Source organism: Triticum dicoccoides, chromosome 1B (assembly GCF_002162155.2).
Source record: "Triticum dicoccoides isolate Atlit2015 ecotype Zavitan chromosome 1B, WEW_v2.0, whole genome shotgun sequence".
NCBI classification, from domain to species: Eukaryota; Viridiplantae; Streptophyta; class Magnoliopsida; order Poales; family Poaceae; genus Triticum; species Triticum dicoccoides.
In genome coordinates, this window is record NC_041381.1 from 710,845,080 (window position 1) to 710,868,786 (window position 23,707).

Genomic DNA, 23,707 nt, shown 5'->3' on the forward strand with positions numbered 1-23,707 from the left:
GCTTCAGGCCGGGCTCAGGCTTGAGAAATGAAGGTCGGGCTTTTACAAGCCCGGCCCGACGTTTGCCCAGGTTTAGGAGCGGAGCGGCGGTGTGATTGATGATTGGGGCTGCAAATAGGAAACCATGGGATGGGAGGGGCCGCACTGCAAAACAAACATCCTCACTCACAGTCACGGTGGAGAGAGTGCTGGTGGGAGGATGCAGGACGAATAATGAAGAGCGCGAGGGGCCGCACTGCAAAACAAACCACAGCAAGTGGTTGGGTTGGGTTGGGTTAGCTTAGGAGGGACGCTTCTTCTCCCTCCCTCCGTACGCACGCCATTCCCCCTTTGAGAGAGGGAGGGAGGGAGTGGTTGGGTTTAGGGTTTCCATCCTCCCCCATTCCCCCATCCCCACGCCGCCGCCGCCGCCGCCGCCCGCCATGATCGGCGACGACGACCACCCCACCACCCCGCCGCCCTCTCCGCCGCCACCGCCACCGCCGCCGATCGCGCCAGCTCCGTCCCCGAGCCTCGGCCTGGGGAGGCGCCTGCTCGGCTCCATCCGGGCCCTCTCCTCCGCCATCGCCCTGCCCTCCACTCCCGCTGCCGCATCCTCCTCCTCCTCCTCCTCGCCCAGCCTCGGGCTCAGCCTCCTGCTCCACCTCAAGCCCGACCTCCACCTCCACCACCAGGAACCCCCTCCACCCTCGACCCCCGCCTCCGCCTCCGCATCCGCCTCCCTCCTCCGCCACCACCAGGACCACGACCAGGAGCAGGACCAGGCCGCTCCAGCCCACGCTCCCAGGGCCAAGAGGGCTCTCCACCTCCTTCCTCAAACCCCCACGACATCGCCATCGCTCGCTCCTTCCGCTGCCGCTGCCGCTCATGCTCATGGGCTGGGATTTAGTACCCAGGACCAGGATGGCTATGATGCTGTCGCTGTGGAAGGTCAGGAGGTGCTGGAGCAAGGTGGTGTCGTTGCAGCTGGAATCATCGGTCAAGGCACACAAGATGCCACTGCTGTTGCTGTCGCTGTTGCTCTTGATGATGATGATCAGGAGAAGAAGCCACTGGGGCAATGTACTAGTACCACCTCTTCCTATTGTGAAGAACTGAGAACAACAACCATGGAGACTGATGTTGCTAAGGATGATCAAGAGGCAGTGGAGCAAGGTGTCATTGTTGAACAAGAGGGCGCACCCATGGATGATGCCATTGCTGTTGATGATGATGATCAGGAGGAGAAGCCACTGGAGCAATCTAGTACCACTTATGGTGACTTGGGAACAGCCATGGAGAATGATGCTGCTGCTGCTGCTGTGCAAGTTCAAGAGCAAGTGGTGGAGCAGCAAGATGCCACCCAGCCAAGGGATGAAGATACTGCTGCCGAGGGACAAGAGACGCCGGGAGCTCATCAGCCGGGATCAACTGAGAATGCTGATGATGCTGTGCAAGTTCAAGAGGAAGGTGAAACCGCAGATGCCACTGCTGTACATGACCATGACAAGGCAGTGGAGCAATGCACCACTGCTGATGACTTGGGAACAACCATGGAGAATGATGTTGCTAAGGATGATCAGGAGGTGCTGGAGCAAGGTGTCATTGACCAAGGGGATGCAAGTACCATAGATGCTGTCAAAGATCATGAGGTGCTGCTGCTAGGTGCCGTGGAAGGAACGCGCGCTACCACAGATGGCATTGCTGCTGTCGAGGATCAAGGGAAGAATGTGGAGCAATGTACCACTTATTCTGACCTGGGAACAACCATGAAGAATGATGATGCTGTGGATGACAAGCAGGTGGTGAAGCAAGGTGCTGTCGATTTAACCATGGATGATGATGCTTCTGTTGAAGAACAAGAGGTGGTGGAGCAAGGCGTTGTTGATTTAACCATGGATGATGATGCTTCTGTTGAAGAACAAGAGGTGGTGGAGGAAGGCGTTGTTGATTTAACCATGGATGATGATGCTTCTGTTGAAGAACAAGAGGTGGTGGAGGAAGGCGTTGTCGATTTAACCATGGATGATGATGATTCTGTCAAACATCACAAGCAGCAAGGTATCATTGACGGAACCGATGACATTGCTGTTGAGAAACAAGAGAAAGTGCTGGAGCAATGTTCAAGAGCAACTACGGATCAGTACACTGTCAGAGAAAAGGAGATGGTGGTGGAACAAGGCGTCATTGACCCAAAGTACATGGATCTTGCCACGGAAGATCAGGTTAAGTTGTCGATCATAGACGACCATGGTACAGTGCCCATGGATAATATTGTGGTGAAAGACCAGGATAAGGCAGTGGTGCAATATGCCAGCGATGCAATAGTAACAATCAAGGATGAGAGTCCTGTGGAGGAACATGATACAGTGGGGAATCAAGGTGTCATCGACAAAAATGGCAGAACCAAGGATGATATTGATGTGGAGGGACATGGCTATGTGAATGAACAGGTCATCGTCGATAACTGGGGTACATCCAGTGATGCTACTGCTTTGGAAGGTCAGAAGAATGAGGCTGAGCCACGCATCGGTGATGAACAGATAGCAGGCAAGGACATGGATGGTGTTCATGCTGAGGGGAACATGTTGGAGCAAAGGACCAGCGATAAACAGGGAGCAACACAGTCTGATTTCACTGTTGATAAGCACAAGGATGTAGCGGAGTGTGTCCGCCATGAGTGGGGTGCACCTGAGGATGATCTTGCTATGGACAGGACAGCTTACCAAGGTACCAGAGATTGGGGTATAGTTAACAAGGAGAAGGTTAAGCTGCCTGCGGATGATCGTGCTATGGACACGGCAGCTTATCAAGGTACCGGAGATTGGGGTATAGTTAACAAGGACAAGGTTAAGCTGCCTGAGGATGATCGTGCTATGGACACGGCAGCTTATCAAGGTACCGGAGATTGGGGTATAGTTAGCAAGGAGAAGTATACGTTGCCTGCTAGAAGATATCCACAGAAGCCCAGAAAACTTAACTGCCCCTCTTACATGTCAAAAGGGACCTGCACATACGGGCCCTCATGCCACTTCAATCACCCACCGGTAAAATCTGCGTCACTTTACTATCATATTATGTCTTACTCTAAACTTTTTTGGCAAGAAAACTTTGTTGGTTTCCGTGCTACGTAGAATATGCTGCAATTTTGCTTAGCACAATAGGTTGTGTAAATTATCGCTGTCATATCCGTGCCATTTGTCATGCAACTGTGCAGGTAGTACTGGGATCTATATTTCAGTGCATTAAGCTCACACCTGCAGTCCCTGCTGTATGCTTCTACATATATGTTCATATGCATGCCCTTTTCTGTATAAAAATGTAGTCTCTCGCATCCTTTCTGGTCTCTAGATAAGCAGGAGATGATGTGGCATTTTAAAAGTTTTATGTGCTGATAATTGTAGTGGACGTTTGGAAGCCTGATTAATATGTACCTCATTCACTACTTTGTTCATGAGCTATTTAGTAACTTATCGTCCTCCTTTTTGTTGATGTTGTCACTGCAGCAGCTTAAATCTAGGTCAGATGAATCATGGCGTCCCTCTGAACGAAGAAACCATGGCGCTGCAGAAATTCTGGAACTGAACCGCCTTGGCCTTCCCATTCGTGAAGTATGCCTATGCTATCTTTTCATCTGTTGGAGTTGGTACTTATGATTTATATTGGAAAATGTTGAAACTGAATGGTAGTCTAAATTACTTTTCAGGGAGCAAGAAACTGTGACTACTATATGCGAACTGGTGCTTGCAGATATGGCAAAAACTGCCATTTTAACCATCCAGACCATGTCATTGATGCTCAGTTTAGTCCACCAACAGGGTGGGAGGATAATGCTTTGCAAATGGAGAAATCTTCTGATCATACATTAGATGAGACATCACGCATGAAGAAATCTTCCGATGGTGCGACCTTCGATGACAGATCACACATGAAGAAATCTTCCGATGATGCGACCTTAGATGACAGATCACACTTGAAGAAACCTTCCGATGGTGCGATCGTAGATGACACATCATACTCAAAGAAGTCTTCTGACCATGAGAACTCTTCTAGCTCTGGTGTCCTGCCACCAAGCATATTTAGAATGCTTCTACCTCCCCAAAAAGTACTGCCTGGCACGGAAGGAAAGGCGAAAAAGGTACATGCTGTTTCTTCCCTATATTATGCGATGTTTTGATCTGCATTTGCACACATCTCTTGGATACTGCTACTTTGTGACACTGCACTGTACTTTCCTAGATTTAGGCTGGTCTGTGCCTTTTTTGTTAATTTCCTTATCCTATCTGCTTCATGCAGAAGTCAGACTGGTCATCAGACGATTCCGATGGTTGCTGTTCAGCAGATAGTTCAGATGGACCTTTGTGCAAGCAGGGGGAGCACGTGGATTACCCTGAGAGGCCTGGCAGACCAGAATATCACCGCCCAAAACAGTCAAAATACAAAGAAGAGGTAAACTATCCCGAGAGGCCTGGCAAACCAGATTGCCCCTTCTACATGAGATTTGGTGATTGTAAATTTGCATCAGCGTGCAACTATCACCACCCAAAAGACAAATACCCAGCTGGGAGACCTGATGAACCAGAATGCCCATTCCTTATGAAGCGTGGGTACTGTAAACTTAGGGCACAATGTAAGTTTTATCACCCAGAGGCTTCGAGCCCAACAGATGCAAAAAGATCTGTTACCACTGATGAACATCATCCATCTACAAGAACCACATTACAAGACTATATGCTTCCCCAGCAACCGCAGTATCCTGAGAGGCCTGGTCAGCCAGAGTGCCGGTACTACTTGCAGTTTGGGAAATGCAAATATCTGTCTGCATGTATATTTCACCATCCAAAAGATAGACTTGCAGCTCACTCTGATCAGATTGGACCTGGCATGCCAGATTGTCCTTTCTATATGAAAGCTGGGAAATGTCAATTTGGATCAGCATGTGAATTTCGTCATCCCAAAGATATACATTCAAGTTCAACTGCAGAGGTATATTCTTATTATCAGTGGTCGATGTTCAAGTAAACACTGTTGATTCAATCATAGCTACTCTAGTTTGCGATTGTTCCTTTTTCTCTGGCTGATCCCTGTTGCATTTTTAGGCATGCCATTAAGTATAGTAAATAGTACTGGTCAGCTCAGTCCTGTGTACTGGGAACTGGGAAAGACATCTTTACTAGCATTGACATTTATGCAAATGAAAACTGAATAAATTGTGCGTTGAGAATTCTTGTCCAATTTACTGTGAGTACAGTACTATTTTCTGTGCTTGTTTACTACCTCATCGTACGAATGAAATCTGTTGTGAACCTTTTCGGTTCCTATTGCACATCTGAACTCCGAATGTTTCAAGTATATATCCACACAACACAAAGATGGCCACTGAAAAATATGATGGTATGGACTATGGAGTGCTAGGAGAGGCTAAATAGTAAATATTACTTCCTCCGTCCCACAATGTAAGATGTTTTTGCAAGCTAAAATAACTTGCAAAAATGTCTTGCATTGTGGGACAGAGGGAGTAGTTATGTGTGTAGTAGCAAAGAAATTCTTTTTTTAATCTACCACCTGAAGTGCAATGCAGGTTGCTCTTTGTTTCTACAATGTTGATCGTGATCTTGTTGAATTTTCTTCCAATTTATCAGAAGTAGAAATATGAAATATGTATGTCATGTCACCCAATTGAAAGAACATAGATGCTCGGTTTTTGTTACCAGTGAATGCTCATGGATGTTGTGCTGTTCCAGGAAGCATTTGATAAGAGAAGTGGGTCGGGGGCGTATGATAGTTTGACAAGGTCAGATAATGGCGTGGAGCAACAAGAAGAGAGCATCATGTATCCTGAAAGGCCAGGTGAACCCGAGTGTAACCACTACATGAGGCAGGGGTACTGTAAGTTCCAGATGAACTGCAAGTACCATCATCCAGGAGACCGGCTGTCTAAGAAACAGTATGTATGTAAGACTCGTATAAATTTTGAGAAAAAGCTTGAGTCCGCTGCCTTTTAGATGATGTTGATGATGATGTGTGCGAGTGTTGTTTCAATTGCAGTGAAGTCATCCGCAGCGACCACTTGAGCAAAGCAGGGACACGCTGGTTACCGCACGAATGCTACCAACAGAAAGGTAGTGATGTTGCTGATAGGAGTTGCTATTGCTTTGGAATTCTCCCGAAACATGGCCGACTTAACTTGGTGCCTGTTTGTTATTGTTTTGCAGCATTGTCTTGATGTGTGAGCAGGTGTTGTTAGAGCAGGCTGGCTGGCTCAAGTGTGGGCGTGACTGACGACTGAAGAGAGGAGTAGGAGGATTCTGATGAATGAACCAAAGCTTGGAGCTAATATAATCGTCGTAGTTTTTCTGGGAGCGAGTAGTTGCTAGTTATGTCTGATGAATGAACCAAAGTTTGAGAGTTAGGCGGTTGCAACATACTCTATTTGTGTGGACCAGGCCAGGCCAGGCAATCATGAATTTGCAAACTGTAATCTAGCAAAGGTGTAGCATGAATGAACACCGATGAGATGAGATTACTAGTACTAGTTAATTAGCATGATGATGTGGTGAGGATGCACTCATTTTATTTTGACACTTTTTAAGGAAGCTTAGCTTTCTTGAATCATTTCATTCTTGTTATTGTGCTGCTGCTGCTGTTGCTTTTCTTTGTTCCTTTTGTAGAGAAGAGAAGAAAGATGAATGCGATAATAGGTGTCGTGATTATTATTGGCTACTACAAGTGCCGCTGCTGCTGCTGCTGCTATGCTAGTTAAGATGGATGGCAAGCGCAGGCTCAGCTGCCTGGCCTGGCCATGATGTTGTATCTTAAGACTAGGAGATCGTTTCATCATCATATATAGGCAAAAGAAAAGAAGAAAAACAAAAAGGTAGAGGCCAACAAAATAAAACAAAACAGATATGATGGATGTTACCCTCCCTATAACTAGTGCTAGTTTCTTCCGAGGAACAAAATTAGTGCAAAGGAGAAGGAGCTAGATCGATATTGATGAAGCCAAGTTTGTTCCACATCACAAGAAATGCTGCTCATTATCAACTCCTCTCATGGTCATATGCTGGAAATCAACTCCTAGCGTCGATGCCGGATTCCTCGCAACGTGGATGGATGGGGATTTGCGATTCGACATGCTTATTCAGGTGTTCTGTTTAAATTAAAGAGATAAAAAAAAAGCCTTTCTTGTTTTACATTTTTTTTCTTTCTGTTTTAAGGTTGCATTCGATTTGGTGCAAACATGGACGTCGATCCCCAAGCCGTATGGTCCAAGACTTGGTGGCCAACAACATTGCTGTGCGCTCAGGTTAATGGAAGAATAAAGATGTTCCATGTCAAAAGTAAATAAAAAGTGCCATAACTTTGGAGAAGAAATAATGTTACTACATTGATTGATTCATGTTTATAAGGAAAGACAAGCATCCTCTTCAACTAGTTCATACATGCAAGTCTGATTTGATGAATCAGCAGCATCAACATCCCATACATAAGTACATACACACCACCAATCTCAGTCTATCAAACCAAAAAAAAATACCAACACAAGCAAACCAACCACAGTTTTTTAGCAGCAACACAATGGCCATCACCATGCATGCATCAACCCCCCTTGCTAGTTTCCAACCCAAAATGCGATACTCCCTCCTCTTATGCCACCGCTCATCTCCTCTCCTCTTCAGCTGCTCCACACAGCAAAAACTCAATTTCAGAATCATTCCACTATATGTTAATATCAGCCACAAACAAAAAGGGACAAGATGACAATAATAATAATATGACCAAAGATGTTTAGCCGCTACTCTATCCTAAGTTTCTCTTGCTTGTAATCTGCATATATTATTCTTGCCATAGATCTGAACCCAGAGTTTGCATTTCAGCAAGTGACAACCATGTCTTAAGAGTTTATTTATGCCTACAAAGATTTTGTTTGTTTGTTTTTTGTTTCCATTCTAATAGAATTCTACAAGTGCTATACCGATTTAAAAGAACATTTCAAACGAATCCTTTTTGTTTACCGATAACAGTGCGTGTAACATGACAAAACAAGTAGGTACTGATCAGAGCATCAATAGATTTTGTATATATTGGATTTTGTATCAAGTAATATACAAGGAAAAAATGTTTATGTTTGTTACAAGCAGTACAAAGTAGATTCCTAGCTAATTGGTGTGCTTATACTGCTGCATCTTCTTCCTAAGCTTATGCTTATCATGTATAGGCAATTAATTATCTACGAAGGACATGAAGAAAGGAAATTCAACTAACTATACAACAAGGTACACCAATGCCTTGTGTGTTAAACAAGGTACACCAATGCCTTGTGTGTTAAAACATTGCTTGAAACGTTCATTCCACAACAAGAAAGATACTGATTGCTGTGCGCGGGTCGTCTAATTACTGCAGCAAAATATTAACATAGATTTCATCATGTCCCTCAGTCATATAATGACTTGATAAGAAGCTCCTCTATCATACAAGCTATATACCGCAAGCATTTCTGATGAGTAGAACAGCATAAATAAAATAGTTAGTAGCACCTAGTCATTCAATCAGTGTCTACTTTTCTCTACGGATAAATAAACATAATAATGTATGCATTTTATTGTCTTTGGAACACAGTGGCCACAGTTGGAAGTTTATCTTCAAAATGACATAACATTTCCGGGGGCATAGCCCGGATGTCTAGCTAGGATGGGCTGATGCAACAACACAAAGTAATCATCCAGTGTATAAATGGTACTAGGAAGGTTTGTGTACCTGTAGCCATACAGCTTGGCTGCCCTACTGTTGGGCATTTTGCGCACTGTGGTCCTCGGCCGCCTTCTTTTCTTCAATGCCATCTCCCATGCCCTCTGTTCTGCGTCCGTCCATTCAATCGGATCATTCCAGTGGCTGCTTCCTCCCCCTTTGCACACACTGTCAGTCCATGGCTCCTTTTCCTCAGCTTCATGTTGCATTACTTCATTTTCTGAAGAATCAGCTTCATTCATGGACCCGTCGCCAGGTGAAGGATCAGTCCAGTTGCTGCTGCTTTCGTTGTTGCACACTTTTTCCTCAGCTTTGTGTTTTATCGCTTCTTCTTTTTCATAAGAATCGCCTTCTTTGGTGGCCTCGGCGGCACAAGGTGATGGGTGATGGGTCTCTTTGTTGCTGCTTTCATCGCCGTTGCACACGTTTGCTGCCAATGGCTCCTTCTCCTCAACTTGGCGTGTCATTGCTTCTTTTTCATAAGAATCGCCTTTTTTGGTGGACTGATGCATCCTGTTGTCGTTTCTTTCGTCAATGCGCACCGCCTTAGCTGTCAATGGCCCATTTTCATCAACTTTGCATCGCATAGCTTCATTTTCGCCTTCTTTGGTGGACACGGCGGCACAAGGTGGTGGTGGATGATCAGTCTCTTTGTTGCTGCTTTCATCGCCGTTACAGAGCTTTGCTGTCAGCGACTCCTTTTCCTCGACATTGTTCTGCATTGCTTCTTGTTGTTGTGAAGAATCAGCTTCCTTGGGTGTCCAAGTTTCCTTTTCCTCAACTTGCATTTGTGAACAAGGATCAGCTTGGTCCAGTTCCTCAACACAAGGTGCATCTTGCTTGCTGTTTGCAGCATTGCACATGTTCCCAGCTATTATGCTGCCGCGTGGTTCCTTGTGGACAGAGAGAAGGCCAAAATCAAAATCAGAATCAGCAGCAGGCCTCTTAACCGCCCTATGCTTGTCCCGGGGTGGCCTTTCAGTTTCAGTGTGGGTGGCTTCAAGTTGAGCCTGCTGGTGCTGGTGAGTGAGAATCTGGCATCCCAAAGCAGCAGCAAAGCTCCTGCTGCTGGATGAATCATGTTTGCAGTTGCAGGCGTGTGGCACTTGAGGAGGAGCTTGTTGATGGGCATCAACATGAAGAGCATCGAGTTGGAGTTGGAGGTGCCAGGCGCCGGTGACCCCCTGGAAGGCATCCCGGACGGCCATGGAGTCGGTGAGCTGGTACAAGGAGCCTCCCTGGTTCACCTGCACAAGAAGAGGCAAATGCAGCAGCCAGATTCTGAGTCTGATAAGAAGAGACAGAGTGTGATAAAGAAAGATTGGGGGGTTTTTGGAGGAACAGAAGAGAAGAGAAGATCACCTTGATGGCTTGGACGGCGATGTGGCCGATGTGGGGAAAAGCTGCGGCGTGTTCATCGCTCACTCTCCCTGTAAAAACCCCCAAATAGGGAGATTGGTAATTAAGATAAGATAGGGTTTTGTCATCTCATATCATCTGATTTGTTGTGAGGCAAGAAATCAAACAAGAAGAAAAGAAATGCGGCGCGGCCAAGAGTAGAGAAGAGATCGAATTGAACCGATTTGTTTTAGATTCATCTTCAGCATGAGGAAAGAAAGAAAGAAAGAAAGAACGAACGAAAGAAAGAAAAGATGCGCACGCACGCTTGAGGTCGGCGACGGTGGTGGCGGAGGCGGGGAATGAGACGGCGAGGCGGGTGCCCAGGCTCGTCTCCAGGAACACCGTCGCCACCTCCATTCGATCCCCGAAATGGAAAGCTCTCCTCTGCTTCTGCTTGATTGAGGAGGAGGAGCAGAGGTGACGTGACGGCGCTACCTCTTCTCTCTGCCTTGCTTGGGTTGACTCTTGCTTGGGTTGGGCTGGGCTGGGCTGGGCTCAATCACCACGCGACGTTACACATCCTCACTCAGGTAGATGCAAAGTTTCTCAAAAAAAAAAAAAGGTAGATGCAAAGAAAAACAAATTCCTCAGGTTTCCTAAAGAGTTGTTTTTTTTAGCATAGGTGATGACTAGGGTTTTTCTACCCCGCTGCCGACCATGGGCGTTAAGTGTTTCCTACCGGCCATCACGACCTCTCACGCCCCCTTCGTTACGCCGATAGCGATGATGGCTGCCGAGTATTGCTAGAGCAGATTGCACCCGTAGGTTTCTCCTGCAATTGTGTTAGTCTCGACGGTATGACATCTTCTAGATCCGGTCTGAGGGGTCTGGAATCGGCAATGTGACATATGAACTTGCAGATTGAACTTGTGTAAATATTATTCTCTCTACGGTGGTATGTGGAATTCATTTTGCAGAGCCAGACACTATCCTGGTGTTCACAATCTTCTATAAATTATTCGGAGGAGGAACCCGCCTTGCAATGCCGAAGACAATATGCGTGCCGGACTCGTCGTCATTGAAGCCTGGTTCAGGGGCTACTGAGGGAGTCCTGGACTAGGCGGTGTCCGGATAGCCGAACTATCATCATCGGCCGGACTCCAAGACTATGAAGATACAAGATTGAAGACTTCGTCCCGTGTCCGGATGGGACTTTCCTTGGCGTGGAAGGCAAGCTTGGCGATACGGATATGTAGATCTCCTACCATTGTAACCGACTCTGAGTAACCCTAGCCCTCTCCGGTGTCTATATAAACCGGATGGCTTTAGTCCATAGGACGAACAACAATCATACCATAGGCTAGCTTCTAGGGTTTAGCCTCCTTGATCTCGCGGTAGATCTACTCTTGTAACACACATCATCAATATTCATCAAGCAGGACGTAGGGTTTTACCTCCATCAAGAGGGCCCGAACCTGGGTAAAAACATCATGTCCCTTGTCTCCTGTTACCATCCGCCTAGACGCACAGTTCGGGACCCCCTACCCGAGATCCGCCGGTTTTGACACCGACAAGCATCATCTGAATGTGTGCCCCAACGTGCGTCCTGTGATGCAGAAGGCAAGGCGATAGTCCACCGAGAAGCAGGCCTTCAACGTCCAAGAAACCCGCAAGTTGGAGGCCGCAGGTGTCATTCGCCAAGTTCGCTATCCTGAATGGCTGGCCAACCCTGTTGTTGTGCCGAAGAAAGGAGGCAAGGAGCGCATGTGCGTCGACTTCACCAACCTCAACAAGGCCTGCCCTCAAGATCCGTTCCCGCTCCCTCGCATCGACCAAATCATCGACTCCACCGCTGAGTGCGACCTGTTGTGCTTCCTAGATGCCTTCTCGGGCTATCACCAAATCAAGATGGCAGTAGAAGATGTGGAGAAAACGGCCTTCCTGACCCCGTGTGGGGTGTATTGCTACACCTGCATGCCGTTCAGATTGCGCAATGCGGGCGCAACCTTTCAGTGACTGATGCACATCGCCTTGGGCCGGCAGCTCGGAAGGAACGCTGAGGCCTACGTCGACGCCATCGTGGTGAAGTCTCGGGAGGCAAAGACCCTGATACAGGACCTAGAAGAAACCTTCGTGAGCCTTCATGAAGTGGACCTGCGGCTCAACCCGGAGAAGTGCGTGTTCGGTGTTCCTTCTGGTAAGCTTTTGGGCTTCCTCGTGTCCCACAGAGGTATCGAAGCTAACCCGGAGAAGGTCAAGGCAGTTGAAGACATGAGTCCGCTGAAGACCCTCAAAGAAATGCAGAAGCTCACCGTGCGAGTAACCGCGTTAGGACGCTTCATCTCCAAGCTGGGGGAACGAGCCCTGCCCTTCTTCAAGCTGATGAAGAAGAAGGGTCCGTTCAAATGAACTCAAGAGGCTGACAAAGCATTCAAAGATCTCAAGAAGTACCTGACCAGCCCTCCGGTGATGGTGGCTCCACGCCCTCAGGAGCCCTTGGTACTCTACCTCGCAGCCACGCCCTACTCCGCCAGCGCAGCCCTGGTGGCAGTTCGGGAGGGGCGCCGGGTCAAGGCCGCATCGGTCGCGACCCCGACCGCAGCAGCACAAGACCGGGAAGACCTTGCAAAGACCACGACTGCAGCAGATGGGGATCAGCCTCAGTAGGGGGACGCCCCCAGGGCGGAAAGGCTGCACTAGGCAACCAGGGGCTGGGGGCTCCGTCATCTCAGGAGGCGTCTGACCCTCCCGAGGGCGCGGACCTCGTCAGCTCACCTACCCTTGTCGAGCATCCGGTGTATTTTGTCAGCACGGTGCTGCGGGACGCAAGGGCACGACACCCCATGCCTCAGAAGCTCTTGCTCGTGCTACTAGTGGCCTCACACAAGCTATGACACTACTTTCAAGATCACCCCATCAAGGTCGTGTCGGCATATCCATTGGAAAGGGTGCTCAGGAGCCCCAACTCAGCTGGAAGGGTCGCCGAATGGAACATCGAGTTGCAAGCGTTTCAGTTGGAATTCAGCATGACCAGGGTCGTCAAAGGAGCCGCACTTGCAGATTTCGTGGCGGAATGGACAGAGGCGCCAGGGCTCAAAGCGGGCGAGGATCGGTCGCTTTCCCCAGGAAGTGAGGCGCCGGACGGCTGGGTCATGTACTTCGATGGAGCGTTCTCATGACATGGCGCAGGGGCTGGCACAGTGCTCATATCTCCCACTCAGGACAAGCTCTATTACGCCGTGGATCTCTGTTTCCAGCACAGAGAGAAGGTCTCCAACAACATAGCAGAATATGAGGGCCTGATAGCAGGCTTGAAAGCTGCAGCCGCCTTGGGAGTAAAGCGCCTCATCATCAAGGGAGATTCACAACTCCTCCTCAACTTCTCCAACAAGGTGTACGAGCCGAAGGACGAGCACATGTAGGCGTATCTTGCAGAGGTCCGCAAGATGGAAAAGCAGTTTTGGGGGTTGGAGTTGCAGCATGTACCCCGCGGCACCAATCAAGAGGATGATGACATCGCTAGGAGGGCGTCCAGGAGGCTGCCTCAGGAGCCCGGCGTCTTCGAGGAACGACTCTTCAAGCCCTCAGAAGCACCGTCACTATCAAGTACGGCGCAACCTCGGGAGGAGCTCCCTCAACCACCTGCCTTGGGAGCTCCGGCCTGTGGTCCGACTTCAGGAGCGCGCCTACTCCTGGCGCTAGAGCCTCAGGAGGGATGTTGGACTGCGGAATTCAAGGATTATCTTATGCAAGGGACTCTGCCAGAGAAGGAGGAGGACGCGGAACGCGTGGCACGGCAGGCCACAGCCTACTGCATCCAAGACAGAGAGCTCTACCGGAAGCGGCTGAATGATGTTTCCCTGCGTTGCATCTCCAGGGAGCAGGGGAAAGAGTTGCTGGCAGACATTCATGGTGGAGACTCTGGGCACCACTCATCATCACGGACCCTCATCGGCAAGGCATTTCGCAGCGTGTTTTATTGGCCTACAACACTCAATGACGCAATCGAGCTGGTCAAGGCTTGTGAAGCCTATCAATTCCATGCCAAGTAGATTCACCAACCAGCTCAGGGCCTGTAGACCATTCCTCTCTCATGGCCGTTCGCTGTTTGGGGGCTGGACATTTTAGGCCCGTTTCCCCGGGCGCCAGGGGGCTACCGCTACCTCTACGTAGCCATTGACAAGTTCACCAAGTGGGCAGAGGTGGAAGCTGTCCGCACCATCCCAGCCGGTTCAGCAGTCAAGTTCATCAAGGGCCTCGTGAGCTAGTTTGGGGTGCCTAATCGCATCATCACCGACAATGGTTCGCAGTTCACCAGCAATCTCTTCAAAACATATTGTGCTAACCTTGGAACACAGATATTCTACGCTTTGGTGGCACACCGACGGAGCAACGGCCAAGCAGAATGCGCCAATGCCAAGGTCCTGAAAGACCTCAAGACCAAGACCTTCAAGAATAAGCTGGAGGCCTGTGGCATGGGCTGGTACGACGAGCTCCAGTCCGTGCTGTGGTCCATCCGCACCACCGCTACCAAGTCAACCGGCGAAACCCCGTTCTTCCTCGTCTATGGAGCAGAGGTGGTCCTCCCTCACGAGGTCAGGCGTCGCTCTGCGCGGGTCCTGGCATTTGACGAAACGCAGCAGGACGCCATGAGGGGGATGGATCTCATGCTGGGGGAGGAACACCGTCGGGAGGCTGTGATTCGAGCGACAAGATACCAGTAGGCGCTGCGGCGGTACCAGTGCCGCAACATCCGCCCCAGGACTCTCGAGGTAGGTGACCTCGTGCTCAGGCGGGTGCTCTCCAGGGAAGGGCTGCACAAGCTCTCGCCCATGTGGGAGGGCCCGTTCAAGGTTGTTCATGTTTCCTGACCTGGTGCCGCGTGCTTGGAGACCCAGGAGGGGGTGCCCATCCCGAACGCATGGAACATTTAGCACCTCCGGAAGTTTTACCCTTGAAGCAAGGCTGAGTGCCTGTAAAGAAGGCCCAGTGCCTGTGAAGCTTGTCGTACCAAGAAAATGCCCAGTGCCTGTGAAGAAGGCCAATGCCTGTGAAGCTCATCGCCCCAAGAAAAGGCCCGGTGCCTGTGAAGAAGGCCAATGCCTGTGAAGCTCGCCGCTCGTGACACTCTCACGTAATAATGAGTTGGGGCTGTACACGCCCCGGAGTCTCCGGAGAGCCGCCCTCGGGCCTTGGGGGCTCCCACCCACGCCAAGTGGCAGCACTTAGCTCCGCACTGGTGAGAAGACGTCGAAGACTAGATTAGGTGCCGGACGCGGCTTTTCATTTGCTTTCTGCAGTTGGCTTGTTCACTCTTGTTCGAAACTTTATTGGAGTTGCTTTTAGTGTCATTTTCCGTCCCCGGCCCGTGCTTCCTTGTCTTTGTTCCTCGCCTGACTCATCTTCTCTTTCGCAAGCCTCGCGAGGGGGCTGCGTGGGCGCCCTCGCGAGTATCTTCTAGCCTAATTTCGTGAGGTTTCCCTACTCAAGTTCACAGCAGGAGCACCCCTCCCGGTCCATGCCCCACGGGCATCACGACACGAACACAGGACCCGAGCCGGTCACCCTCACAACTAGGGTCTGAAAGCTATCCCTCTGTATAATTTTTGCAGGCCTCAAGATGCTCGACGAGGCCTCAGGCAGGAGCCTCGTGAGGCGAAGACTGCAGCGATTCCCCCGAGCTAAGTTGTTCCTACACACGAGCACACAATACCATGACACGACATGGGAATAATAGAAATATCATAATATTTAAAGGCAACAGTCCAGCACGCCCCCGCGGGGCTCCACACTTCTCTCTCTCTATGCAGGAAAAGGAGAAAAAAATGCGGCTTGCCCGGTGACGGCTCATGGAGGGGGATGCGCACCGCCCTCCAGGATCAATCAGACCCCTCCTCACGCTTCACCGAGGCGCGATGACGGGATGACCCGCTACCCCCTCGAAGCGAGCACCGCGACGTGGTGGTTGATCACGGCCACCGCTGGAGGAGCTGTTATCAGAGGGAGAGCCGCCGAAGCTTGGCGGGCTGTGGGCGCCGCCGGGTGTAGGCTCGCCTTCATCGTCATCACGACCGTCGCCAAGGCTAAGCACCCGGTCGCCGTCATCATCTTCAGGGCAGCACCCGACGTGGCGGCCATCCTCCCCGAACACCCTCACATAGAGGGCGGCATCACCGTCAAACTTGAAATGCAGGGTGCACCGCCGGCCCAGGCCGCGCGCACGGGAAAACGTTTGCCAGCCACGGGCCAAAGCCACGTTCCCGGCGACGGAGATCTCCAACGAGACCCAGGAAGCCTTGCTGCAGCAGCCGTCCGCTTGGAGCTAGAGGCCGCCAGGAGCGCCGACTGGGAGTTCGCCTGCGAAGAAGCGGGGAAGCTGGAGCCAGCTACCGGTTGGGTCCACTGACCACACGACGAACTCCGGCAACACTTCAGCTGAGTGGAAACATGGCCTGGGAGGCTGAGGGAGTCCCGGACTAGGGGGTGTCCGGATAGCTGAACTATCATCATCGGCCGGACTCCAAGACTATGAAGATACAAGATTGAAGACTTCGTCCCGTGTCCGGATGGGACTTTCCTTGGCGTGGAAGGCAAGCTTGGCGATACAGATATGTAGATCTCCTACCATTGTAACCGACTCTGTGTAACCCTAGCCCTCCCCAAGTAGTTCTTCGCACCAGCCCAAGAACACCTCTCGCGAGGCTGTTCTTCCCCTTGTACTGTTCATCATCATCCCCCGAGGCAATCCACCACACCACACACTAGAGTAGGGTACTACACAACGGTGGCCCGAACCAGTATAAATCTTGTGTCCCCCATGTTGTTCATTGTGTATCTTATATTCTCAGTAAGGCGTTCGGACGTGGATTGGTAGGGGAAAGATCTTCGTGCGCACCCCAGAGTTCGAACCTCAAGGGTCTGCTGGAACCCCACATCTGACATTTGGCGCTCCAGGTAGGGGTGCGCCGAAGCTCTCCCTTCTGTCGACCCGCTCTCCATCAGCACCGCACTCCACCCCCATGGCGGACAGCGCGCCGCCTGTTCCGGCTGTCGACGTCGGCGCGGGGACCAGGGGGCTCCAAGCCTTGGCCCCCGCCTTGCGACAGGTGCAGTGGCCGAACAAGTTCAAGCCAGACATGCCGCCGCACTACGACGCCACGGCCGATCCGCAACCTTTCCTGCTGGCATATGAGGAGGCCATCCTCAAGGCCGGGGGCGACGACAGGGTCATGGCTAACTGGCTGCCCATGGCCCTCACTGGCGTCCCGCGCATGTGGCTGCTCCACCTGCCCGTGGCTTCGGTGGCCTCCTGGGAGGAGTTGCGCAACCTCTTCCTCGCCCATTATGCTGCACTGGTGCCCCCGGTCGTCGCAGCTCTCCTGGGCGGCTCGCAGGTGCCGCCCTTGAGCCACCACGTCAAGCCATTCATCCGCCAGATCGGTGCCGCCCTCAAGCGCCGCGAAGCCCCCCCGGGCTGGGTGGCACCCAAGGCCGACTTGACCTTCAACTCAGACGATCACCCCTCCAACACCGTCTGCTCGGGCACGCTCCTGATGCTATGCACCCCATCATCTGCCAGGTGGCCGTCACCAGGACCCTCATTGATGGCGGTGCCGGCCTCAACGTGCTGTCGGTAGAAGCCTTCAGCCTCCTCCACGTGTCGCTGGAGCGACTCCAACCCAGCAAGCCTTTCTCAGGCGGCGGAGGTAGCTCCACCGACTCCTTGGGGCAGATCCGCCTCCTGGTGACCTTCGGCACCCACGACAACTTCTGCACGGAGCTGATCAATTTCGACATTGCCCCCATCGGCCTCCCGTACAACGCCATCCTCGGCTACCCTGCCTTGGCCCAGTTCATGGTGGCGACTCACCCGGCCTACAACCTTGGAGATACGAAAGATGCTCTGCAAGCGCTCAAGCTTGCTTTCAAGGCGGCCACAGTGGCGCAGCCTGCCAGCACCGACGTCCTCGAGGCCAAGGGGGCTGCGCCAGCCAAGAAGAAGCAACTGTTCACCCAAGACAAGGCGGAGACCAAGCAAGTACCAGTCGATGAATATGGATCCTCTGGCGCCACCTTCACCATAGGCGCCAACCTCAACCCTGAACAAGAAGAGGCCCTGGTGAAATTCCTACACGCAAACAAGGAGGTGTTTGTGTGGGAACCCAATCAGCTGGCGGGGGTTCCAAGAGAGGTGATTGAGCATTGAGGGAGTCCTGGACTAGGGGGTGTCTGGATAGCCGAACTATCATCATCGGCCGGACTCCAAGACTATGAAGATACAAGATTGAAGACTTCGTCCCGTGTCCGGATGGGACTTTCCTTGGCGTGGAAGGCAAGCTTGGCGATACGGATATGTAGATCTCCTACCATTGTAACCGACTCTGTGTAACCCTAGCCCTCTCCGGTGTCTATATAAACCGGACGGCTTTAGTCCATAGGACGAACAACAATCATACCATAGGCTAGCTTCTAGGGTTTAGCCTCCTTGATCTCGTGGTAGATCTACTCTTGTAACACACATCATCAATATTAATCAAGCAGGACGTAGGGTTTTACCTCCATCAAGAGGGCCCGAACCTGGGTAAAAACATCGTGTCCCTTGTCTCCTGTTACCATCCGCCTAGACGCACAGTTCGGGACCCCCTACCCAAGATCCGCCGGTTTTGACACCGACATTGGTGCTTTCATTGAGAGTTCCTCTGTGTCGTCACCGATAGGCTCGATGGCTTCTTCGATCATCATCAACGACGCAGTCCAGGGTGAGACCTTCCTCCCCGGACAGATCTTCGTATTCGGCGGCTTTGCACTGCGGGCCAATTCGCTTGGCCATCTGGAGCAGATCGAAAGCTACGCCCCTGGCCGTCAGGTCAGATTTGGAAGTTTGAACTTCACGGCTGACATCCGTGGGGACTTGATCTTTGATGGATTCGAGCCATAGCCAAGCGCGCCGCACTGTCATGACGGGCATGATCTAGCTCTGCAGCCGGACAGTACCCTGGAGGCCGCACTCGAGCCCGCTCCGATCTTCAATTCGGAGCCGGCTGCGCAGGTCGAGGACGGATGGCTAGACACCGCCTCGGGGGCTGCAACCTCTACGATGATAGAGCCGAACACTAACCTTGTCCCTCATGAAGCTCGAGACTCCGAGGTGCCGGACTCCTCGCCGGACTCCGAACCTCCCGCGCTCCCTCCAATCGAATCTGGTTGGGCGCCGATCATGGAGTTCACCGCAGCGGACATCTTTCAACACTCACCTTTCGGCGACATCTTGAGTTCGCTAAAGTATCTCTCGTTATCAGGAGAGCCCTGGCCGGACTGCGGTCAGGACGGTTGGGATGCGTACGACGAAGAAATTCAAAGCCCACCCACCACCCACTTAGTAGCCACTGTCGACGATCTAACCGACATGCTAGACTACGACTCCGAAGACATCGACGGTATGGACGACGATGCCGGAGACGACCAAGAACCAGCGCCTACCGGGCACTAGAAAGCCACCCCAACTCACGACGTATACATGGTGGATACACCAAAAGGAAGCGATAATGAGGAACAACGGGACATGGCGAAGGACAACTCCCCCAGCAAACAACCAAAATGGCGACGCAAGCGCCGCCCGAAGCCCCGCCTCGATAAAAACCGCACCCATACAGACCCGGCCCTAAAGCAGGGCGAAGCAGTGGACGGCGAACACGCCACCAAGCAATCATCCAAACACGGTGAACTGGACAAACAACCCATCCCCGGCGAAAACAAGAGCCTAGACGATCTCACCCCGAACACATCACCAGAGCATAAGAACCTTCATAAAAGGCTCGTCGCTACTGCAAGAAGTTTGAAGAAGCAAAAGCGGCAGCTCAAAACAGCAGAGAACGCACTCAGAATGAGATGGAGCAAAGTACTCAATACCGCAGATAAATATGACGCTAGTCGCCAGGCAAAGAGTTACCCGAAGCGCAAGCTGTTGCCCGAATTCGATGAGGAGGCCTTAGAGCCCCCGCAGTCAAAAAAGAAAGAAGCCGCCTGGCCGGATAGACGACCAGATGACAGGCTAAGAGCAGCAAGGGGCTCCGCATACAAGCCGGCACACGATCAGCATAAAGATCCTCGGAAAAAGGATGACCTTGTCAGGTCTATCTACGGGCCAAAAAAGAAGACTCCAGGAAGCAACACAACCCGCCGAGCATTTGAATACAACGGCACACCCAAATACAGGGGCGCCGCACACCCACTATGTTTCACCGACGAGGTACTGGATCATGAATTTCCAGCGGGATTCAAACCCGTAAACATAGAGGCATATGACGGAACAACAAACCCCGGAGTCTGGATTGAAGATTATATCCTCCACATACATATGGCCAGAGGAGACGATCTCCATGCCATAAAATACCTACCCCTCAAGCTCAAAGGGCCAGCTCGGCATTGGCTCAAAAGCCTCCAAGAAAATACCATTGGAAGTTGGGAAGAGCTCGAGGATGCGTTTCGAGCAAATTTTCAAGGGACTTATGTCCGCCCTCCGGATGCAGACGATTTAAGTCACATAACTCAACAGCCCGCAGCATGCAAATTCTGGAATAGGTTCCTCACCAAAAAGAACCAAATAGTCGACTGTCCGGACGCCGAAGCCTTAGCAGCCTTTAAGCACAACGTTCGAGACGAATGGCTCGCCAGACACCTCGGCCAGGAAAAACCAAGAACAATGGCCGCACTAACAAGCCTCATGACTCGCTTTTGTGCGGGGGAAGAGAGCTGGCTGGCTAGATGCAGCACCAGCGACCCGAGTACATCCGAAGTCAGGGATGGAAATGGAAAATCACGACGCAGAAAAGATCAGCGCCGGAATAAGGAAGATGGCCTAAATAGCACGGCGGTCAACGCCGGATTCAAAAGCTCTTGGCCGAATACTAAAACACTGCCCCTCAAGGACAACAGCGATGAGCTATCCAACCTAAACAAAATTCTGGATAGGCTATGTCAAATACATAGTACCTCCGGGAAGCCTGCAAACCATACCCACAGAGATTGTTGGGTCTTCAAACAGTCCGGCCGACTTACCACCGAACGCAAGGGGCTCCACACACCAAGCGAAGACGACGACGAACCCCACACGCAGCACGCCGGAAAACAGAAGACTTTCCCACTAGAGGTCAAAACAGTGAACTCACTTCATGTGATAACACGAAAACACAGTGCGGCACCTGCCATACCAGGACACCATCCGCAGAATGGGGATAGACCCTACCAAAATTCGCCGTAGCAGCACTTTCTTCAAAGGAGTGACGCCAGGCCTTTAAGCCAATTGAACAGGCTCTGTACCACCAGAGGTTATGTCTGGTTCATCCGACAACCTCCGTCGTGAAAAGCTCACTCTCCATATCGCCCCATTTCACAGTGGCTTTCAAGCACTATTGGGACACGAAGCTTTCGCCCGCTTTAACGCAATAACACATTACGCGTCTCTTATGCTTAAAATGCCCGGTCCACGCGACATAATATCATTAAAGAGTAACTTCGAGTGTTCCTCGACCACGGAGAACGTGAGGCTGCCTTGACAGCCACACACTAATCCGACCTTGCAGGTCAAAGCCCCTAAAAATAGGTCATTCAGACCTCGGACACGGTTAGGCGAGTCTGGCGTAAATAAACAAGGGGCTTCCCAGCCGCATACCCCTTTACAAGGGGCTGCGCGTATAAACGGTGAGAGCCAATAAAGCTCAACTTTATTCGTCTTCCAAATTATACTTTATTTTCAATACATCGTTTGCATGATATTTCTTCCAAACTAAGTCCTTCTCTTTTATAGATGAAGCACGTGCTACACCCGTCCAGGATACAGCACAACGGAGACACAGGCGCAGACGTGCAGCAGGGACCCGTTGCAAGGATTCTTTTCATATTAAGACCCTGTGTAAACCTTTCTTACTGTCTCTTGTTGATACACATCCCCCGGTTTTCTACCATAACCGAGGAGGAGGCTGGCGTTTTGGCATCGGCCGCATCAGAAGTTCCCGCCTGTACCTGGACACTAGGAGCTTAGGGCATTGTTCTACCCGGTATCATAAAGACCGAACACCTCAGGGAGTGTTCGGCGTCTCGAGTTAGGCCTTATATGCATCAGCTCCAAATCATGTCTTTGGTCAAATGTTGGGTTTGCCCGGCTCCTGTGTTTTGCTGCCTTACATTCCGCTCCATCGGCTAACGCGGCACCAGGAGAACTACTGCGATTGTGCCCCGGTTCGGCCGGGCGAGCACCTCAGTAGAGAAAGCCAAAAACTGACTGTCATGATATAGCGAGAGACTAGTCAACCACTCGATCGACTATTGGAATGTTTAGAATTCCTCCGCTTTGACGAAGGACCGCTTCCTGGTCAGGCACATACGCGCCCCGAGTTCGGAGAGCGCGGTGCCTCTAGGGGCTATATAGTAGCCCCACCTTCGAGCTCCTATGGCTAAGTGAAAGTGATAAAGCATTATAGTCCGGTTGCCTAGTTTGCTATGCTATCACCTCCTTCAAAGGACCAAGACATTGGATTAAGTGTGAAAAAGGGCTTTTCTTTTTTGCAAACACCCTCGCACCATGTGCGTGGGGGCTGAAGCCAAAGACTGCAACTTTCAGGTTATTCATACATATACGGCCGCACAGGAGATAGTTCAATACTTGAACGCACAAGTATAAAAAGCTATTGCATTATAAACATGATCTCACAAATCATACACGTCATTTGAACGTAACATCTTTCGAGCACTGCGACTCTATTAAACGAGCGCCCTGCAGGACTTCCTCAAAATAGTGCTCGGCAGGTAATCGGCTCTTGTCCGAACCCCGGTATGCAACAGCGGTGGCATCCATGTCCGCCCAGTATGTCTTCACACGGGCGAGAGCCATCCGTGCACCTTCTATGCATGCCGACTGCTTCACCGCCTTGATATGCGGCACCGCCCCAAGGAATTGCTGCAACAAGCCAAAATAACTCTTAGGCTTGGGCCTTTCCGGCCATAGATGAGCGACCACATCCGTCATGGCAAGTCCGGACAATCTATTCAGCTCAGCCCACTCAGCCAGCCGATCAGTCAACGGCAGTGGACGCTCTGGACTATGGAATTGAGACCAGTAAAGCTCTTCCATTTCGTGATCCTTCTGGCTTCGGAAGTGCACGACTGCATCCGCCGCACTCGCCGCCAAATCCAGATAAGGATCCTCCGCACCACACAACTGGCCCAGCTGAGCATACTTCGGATCCGTGAACTTCCTACGCAGAAGAAAGGGCTTTCCAGCCGCAATGTCTCCGGCTTGACGCAGTTCCTCCTTCATAGCCCGCATCTCACTTCGGGCATCCTTGACTTCGGCGGCGGCCTTCTTCAGGCCCTCTTGCTCCACTCGGCGTTCTCCTTCAAGAACCTCACAACGGTCGGTAGCATCTTTTAATTTCAATGCCATTCCGGCCAACTCTTCCCTGCTTTGGCAGTGAGTGGCCTTTTCGGCTTTTAGCTCTTCTGCTGCCTTCAAGGCAGCCGCATCACTTATCCTGGCTTGCTCCTTGGCTCGAGCAAGCTCTGCTCGAAGATCTTCCACAGCAGCGGCACCATCTGCATCAAGCATACAAATTGTAAGGAACGGGCGCTAGTTCCCTTACTA

General features: G+C 51.2%; 2 protein-coding genes across 6 annotated transcripts; one reads left to right on the plus strand and one right to left on the minus strand.

Annotated features, from left to right (window-relative positions):
- The first annotated feature begins 359 nt into the window (after window positions 1-359).
- Window positions 360-6,608, plus strand: LOC119349889. 5 transcript variants are annotated; one of them, XM_037617990.1, is made up of 8 exons: window positions 360-1,920; window positions 1,984-3,026; window positions 3,486-3,590; window positions 3,686-4,117; window positions 4,276-4,965; window positions 5,724-5,926; window positions 6,028-6,101; window positions 6,195-6,608. In XM_037617990.1, the coding sequence occupies exons 1-8, from the start codon at window positions 423-425 to the stop codon at window positions 6,203-6,205; spliced, it is 4,056 nt and encodes a 1,351-aa protein (XP_037473887.1). In that variant the 5' UTR covers window positions 360-422; the 3' UTR covers window positions 6,206-6,608. The 5 variants fall into 5 exon arrangements, 4 of the variants coding, with proteins under 4 accessions (XP_037473887.1, XP_037473886.1, XP_037473884.1 ...); XR_005169569.1 differs by having other exon boundaries at window positions 360-3,026; window positions 5,724-5,930; XM_037617989.1 differs by having other exon boundaries at window positions 360-3,026; window positions 5,724-5,934.
- A 762-nt stretch (window positions 6,609-7,370) lies between these two features.
- On the minus strand, window positions 7,371-10,545 carry LOC119349890. The gene is made up of 4 exons (XM_037617992.1): window positions 10,392-10,545; window positions 10,090-10,157; window positions 8,737-9,974; window positions 7,371-7,658 (listed from the first exon to the last, which is right to left on the minus strand). Exons 1-4 carry the CDS (start codon window positions 10,483-10,485, stop codon window positions 7,655-7,657), a joined length of 1,404 nt encoding a protein of 467 aa, XP_037473889.1. The 5' UTR covers window positions 10,486-10,545; the 3' UTR covers window positions 7,371-7,654.
- Window positions 10,546-23,707: the final 13,162 nt, after the last annotated feature.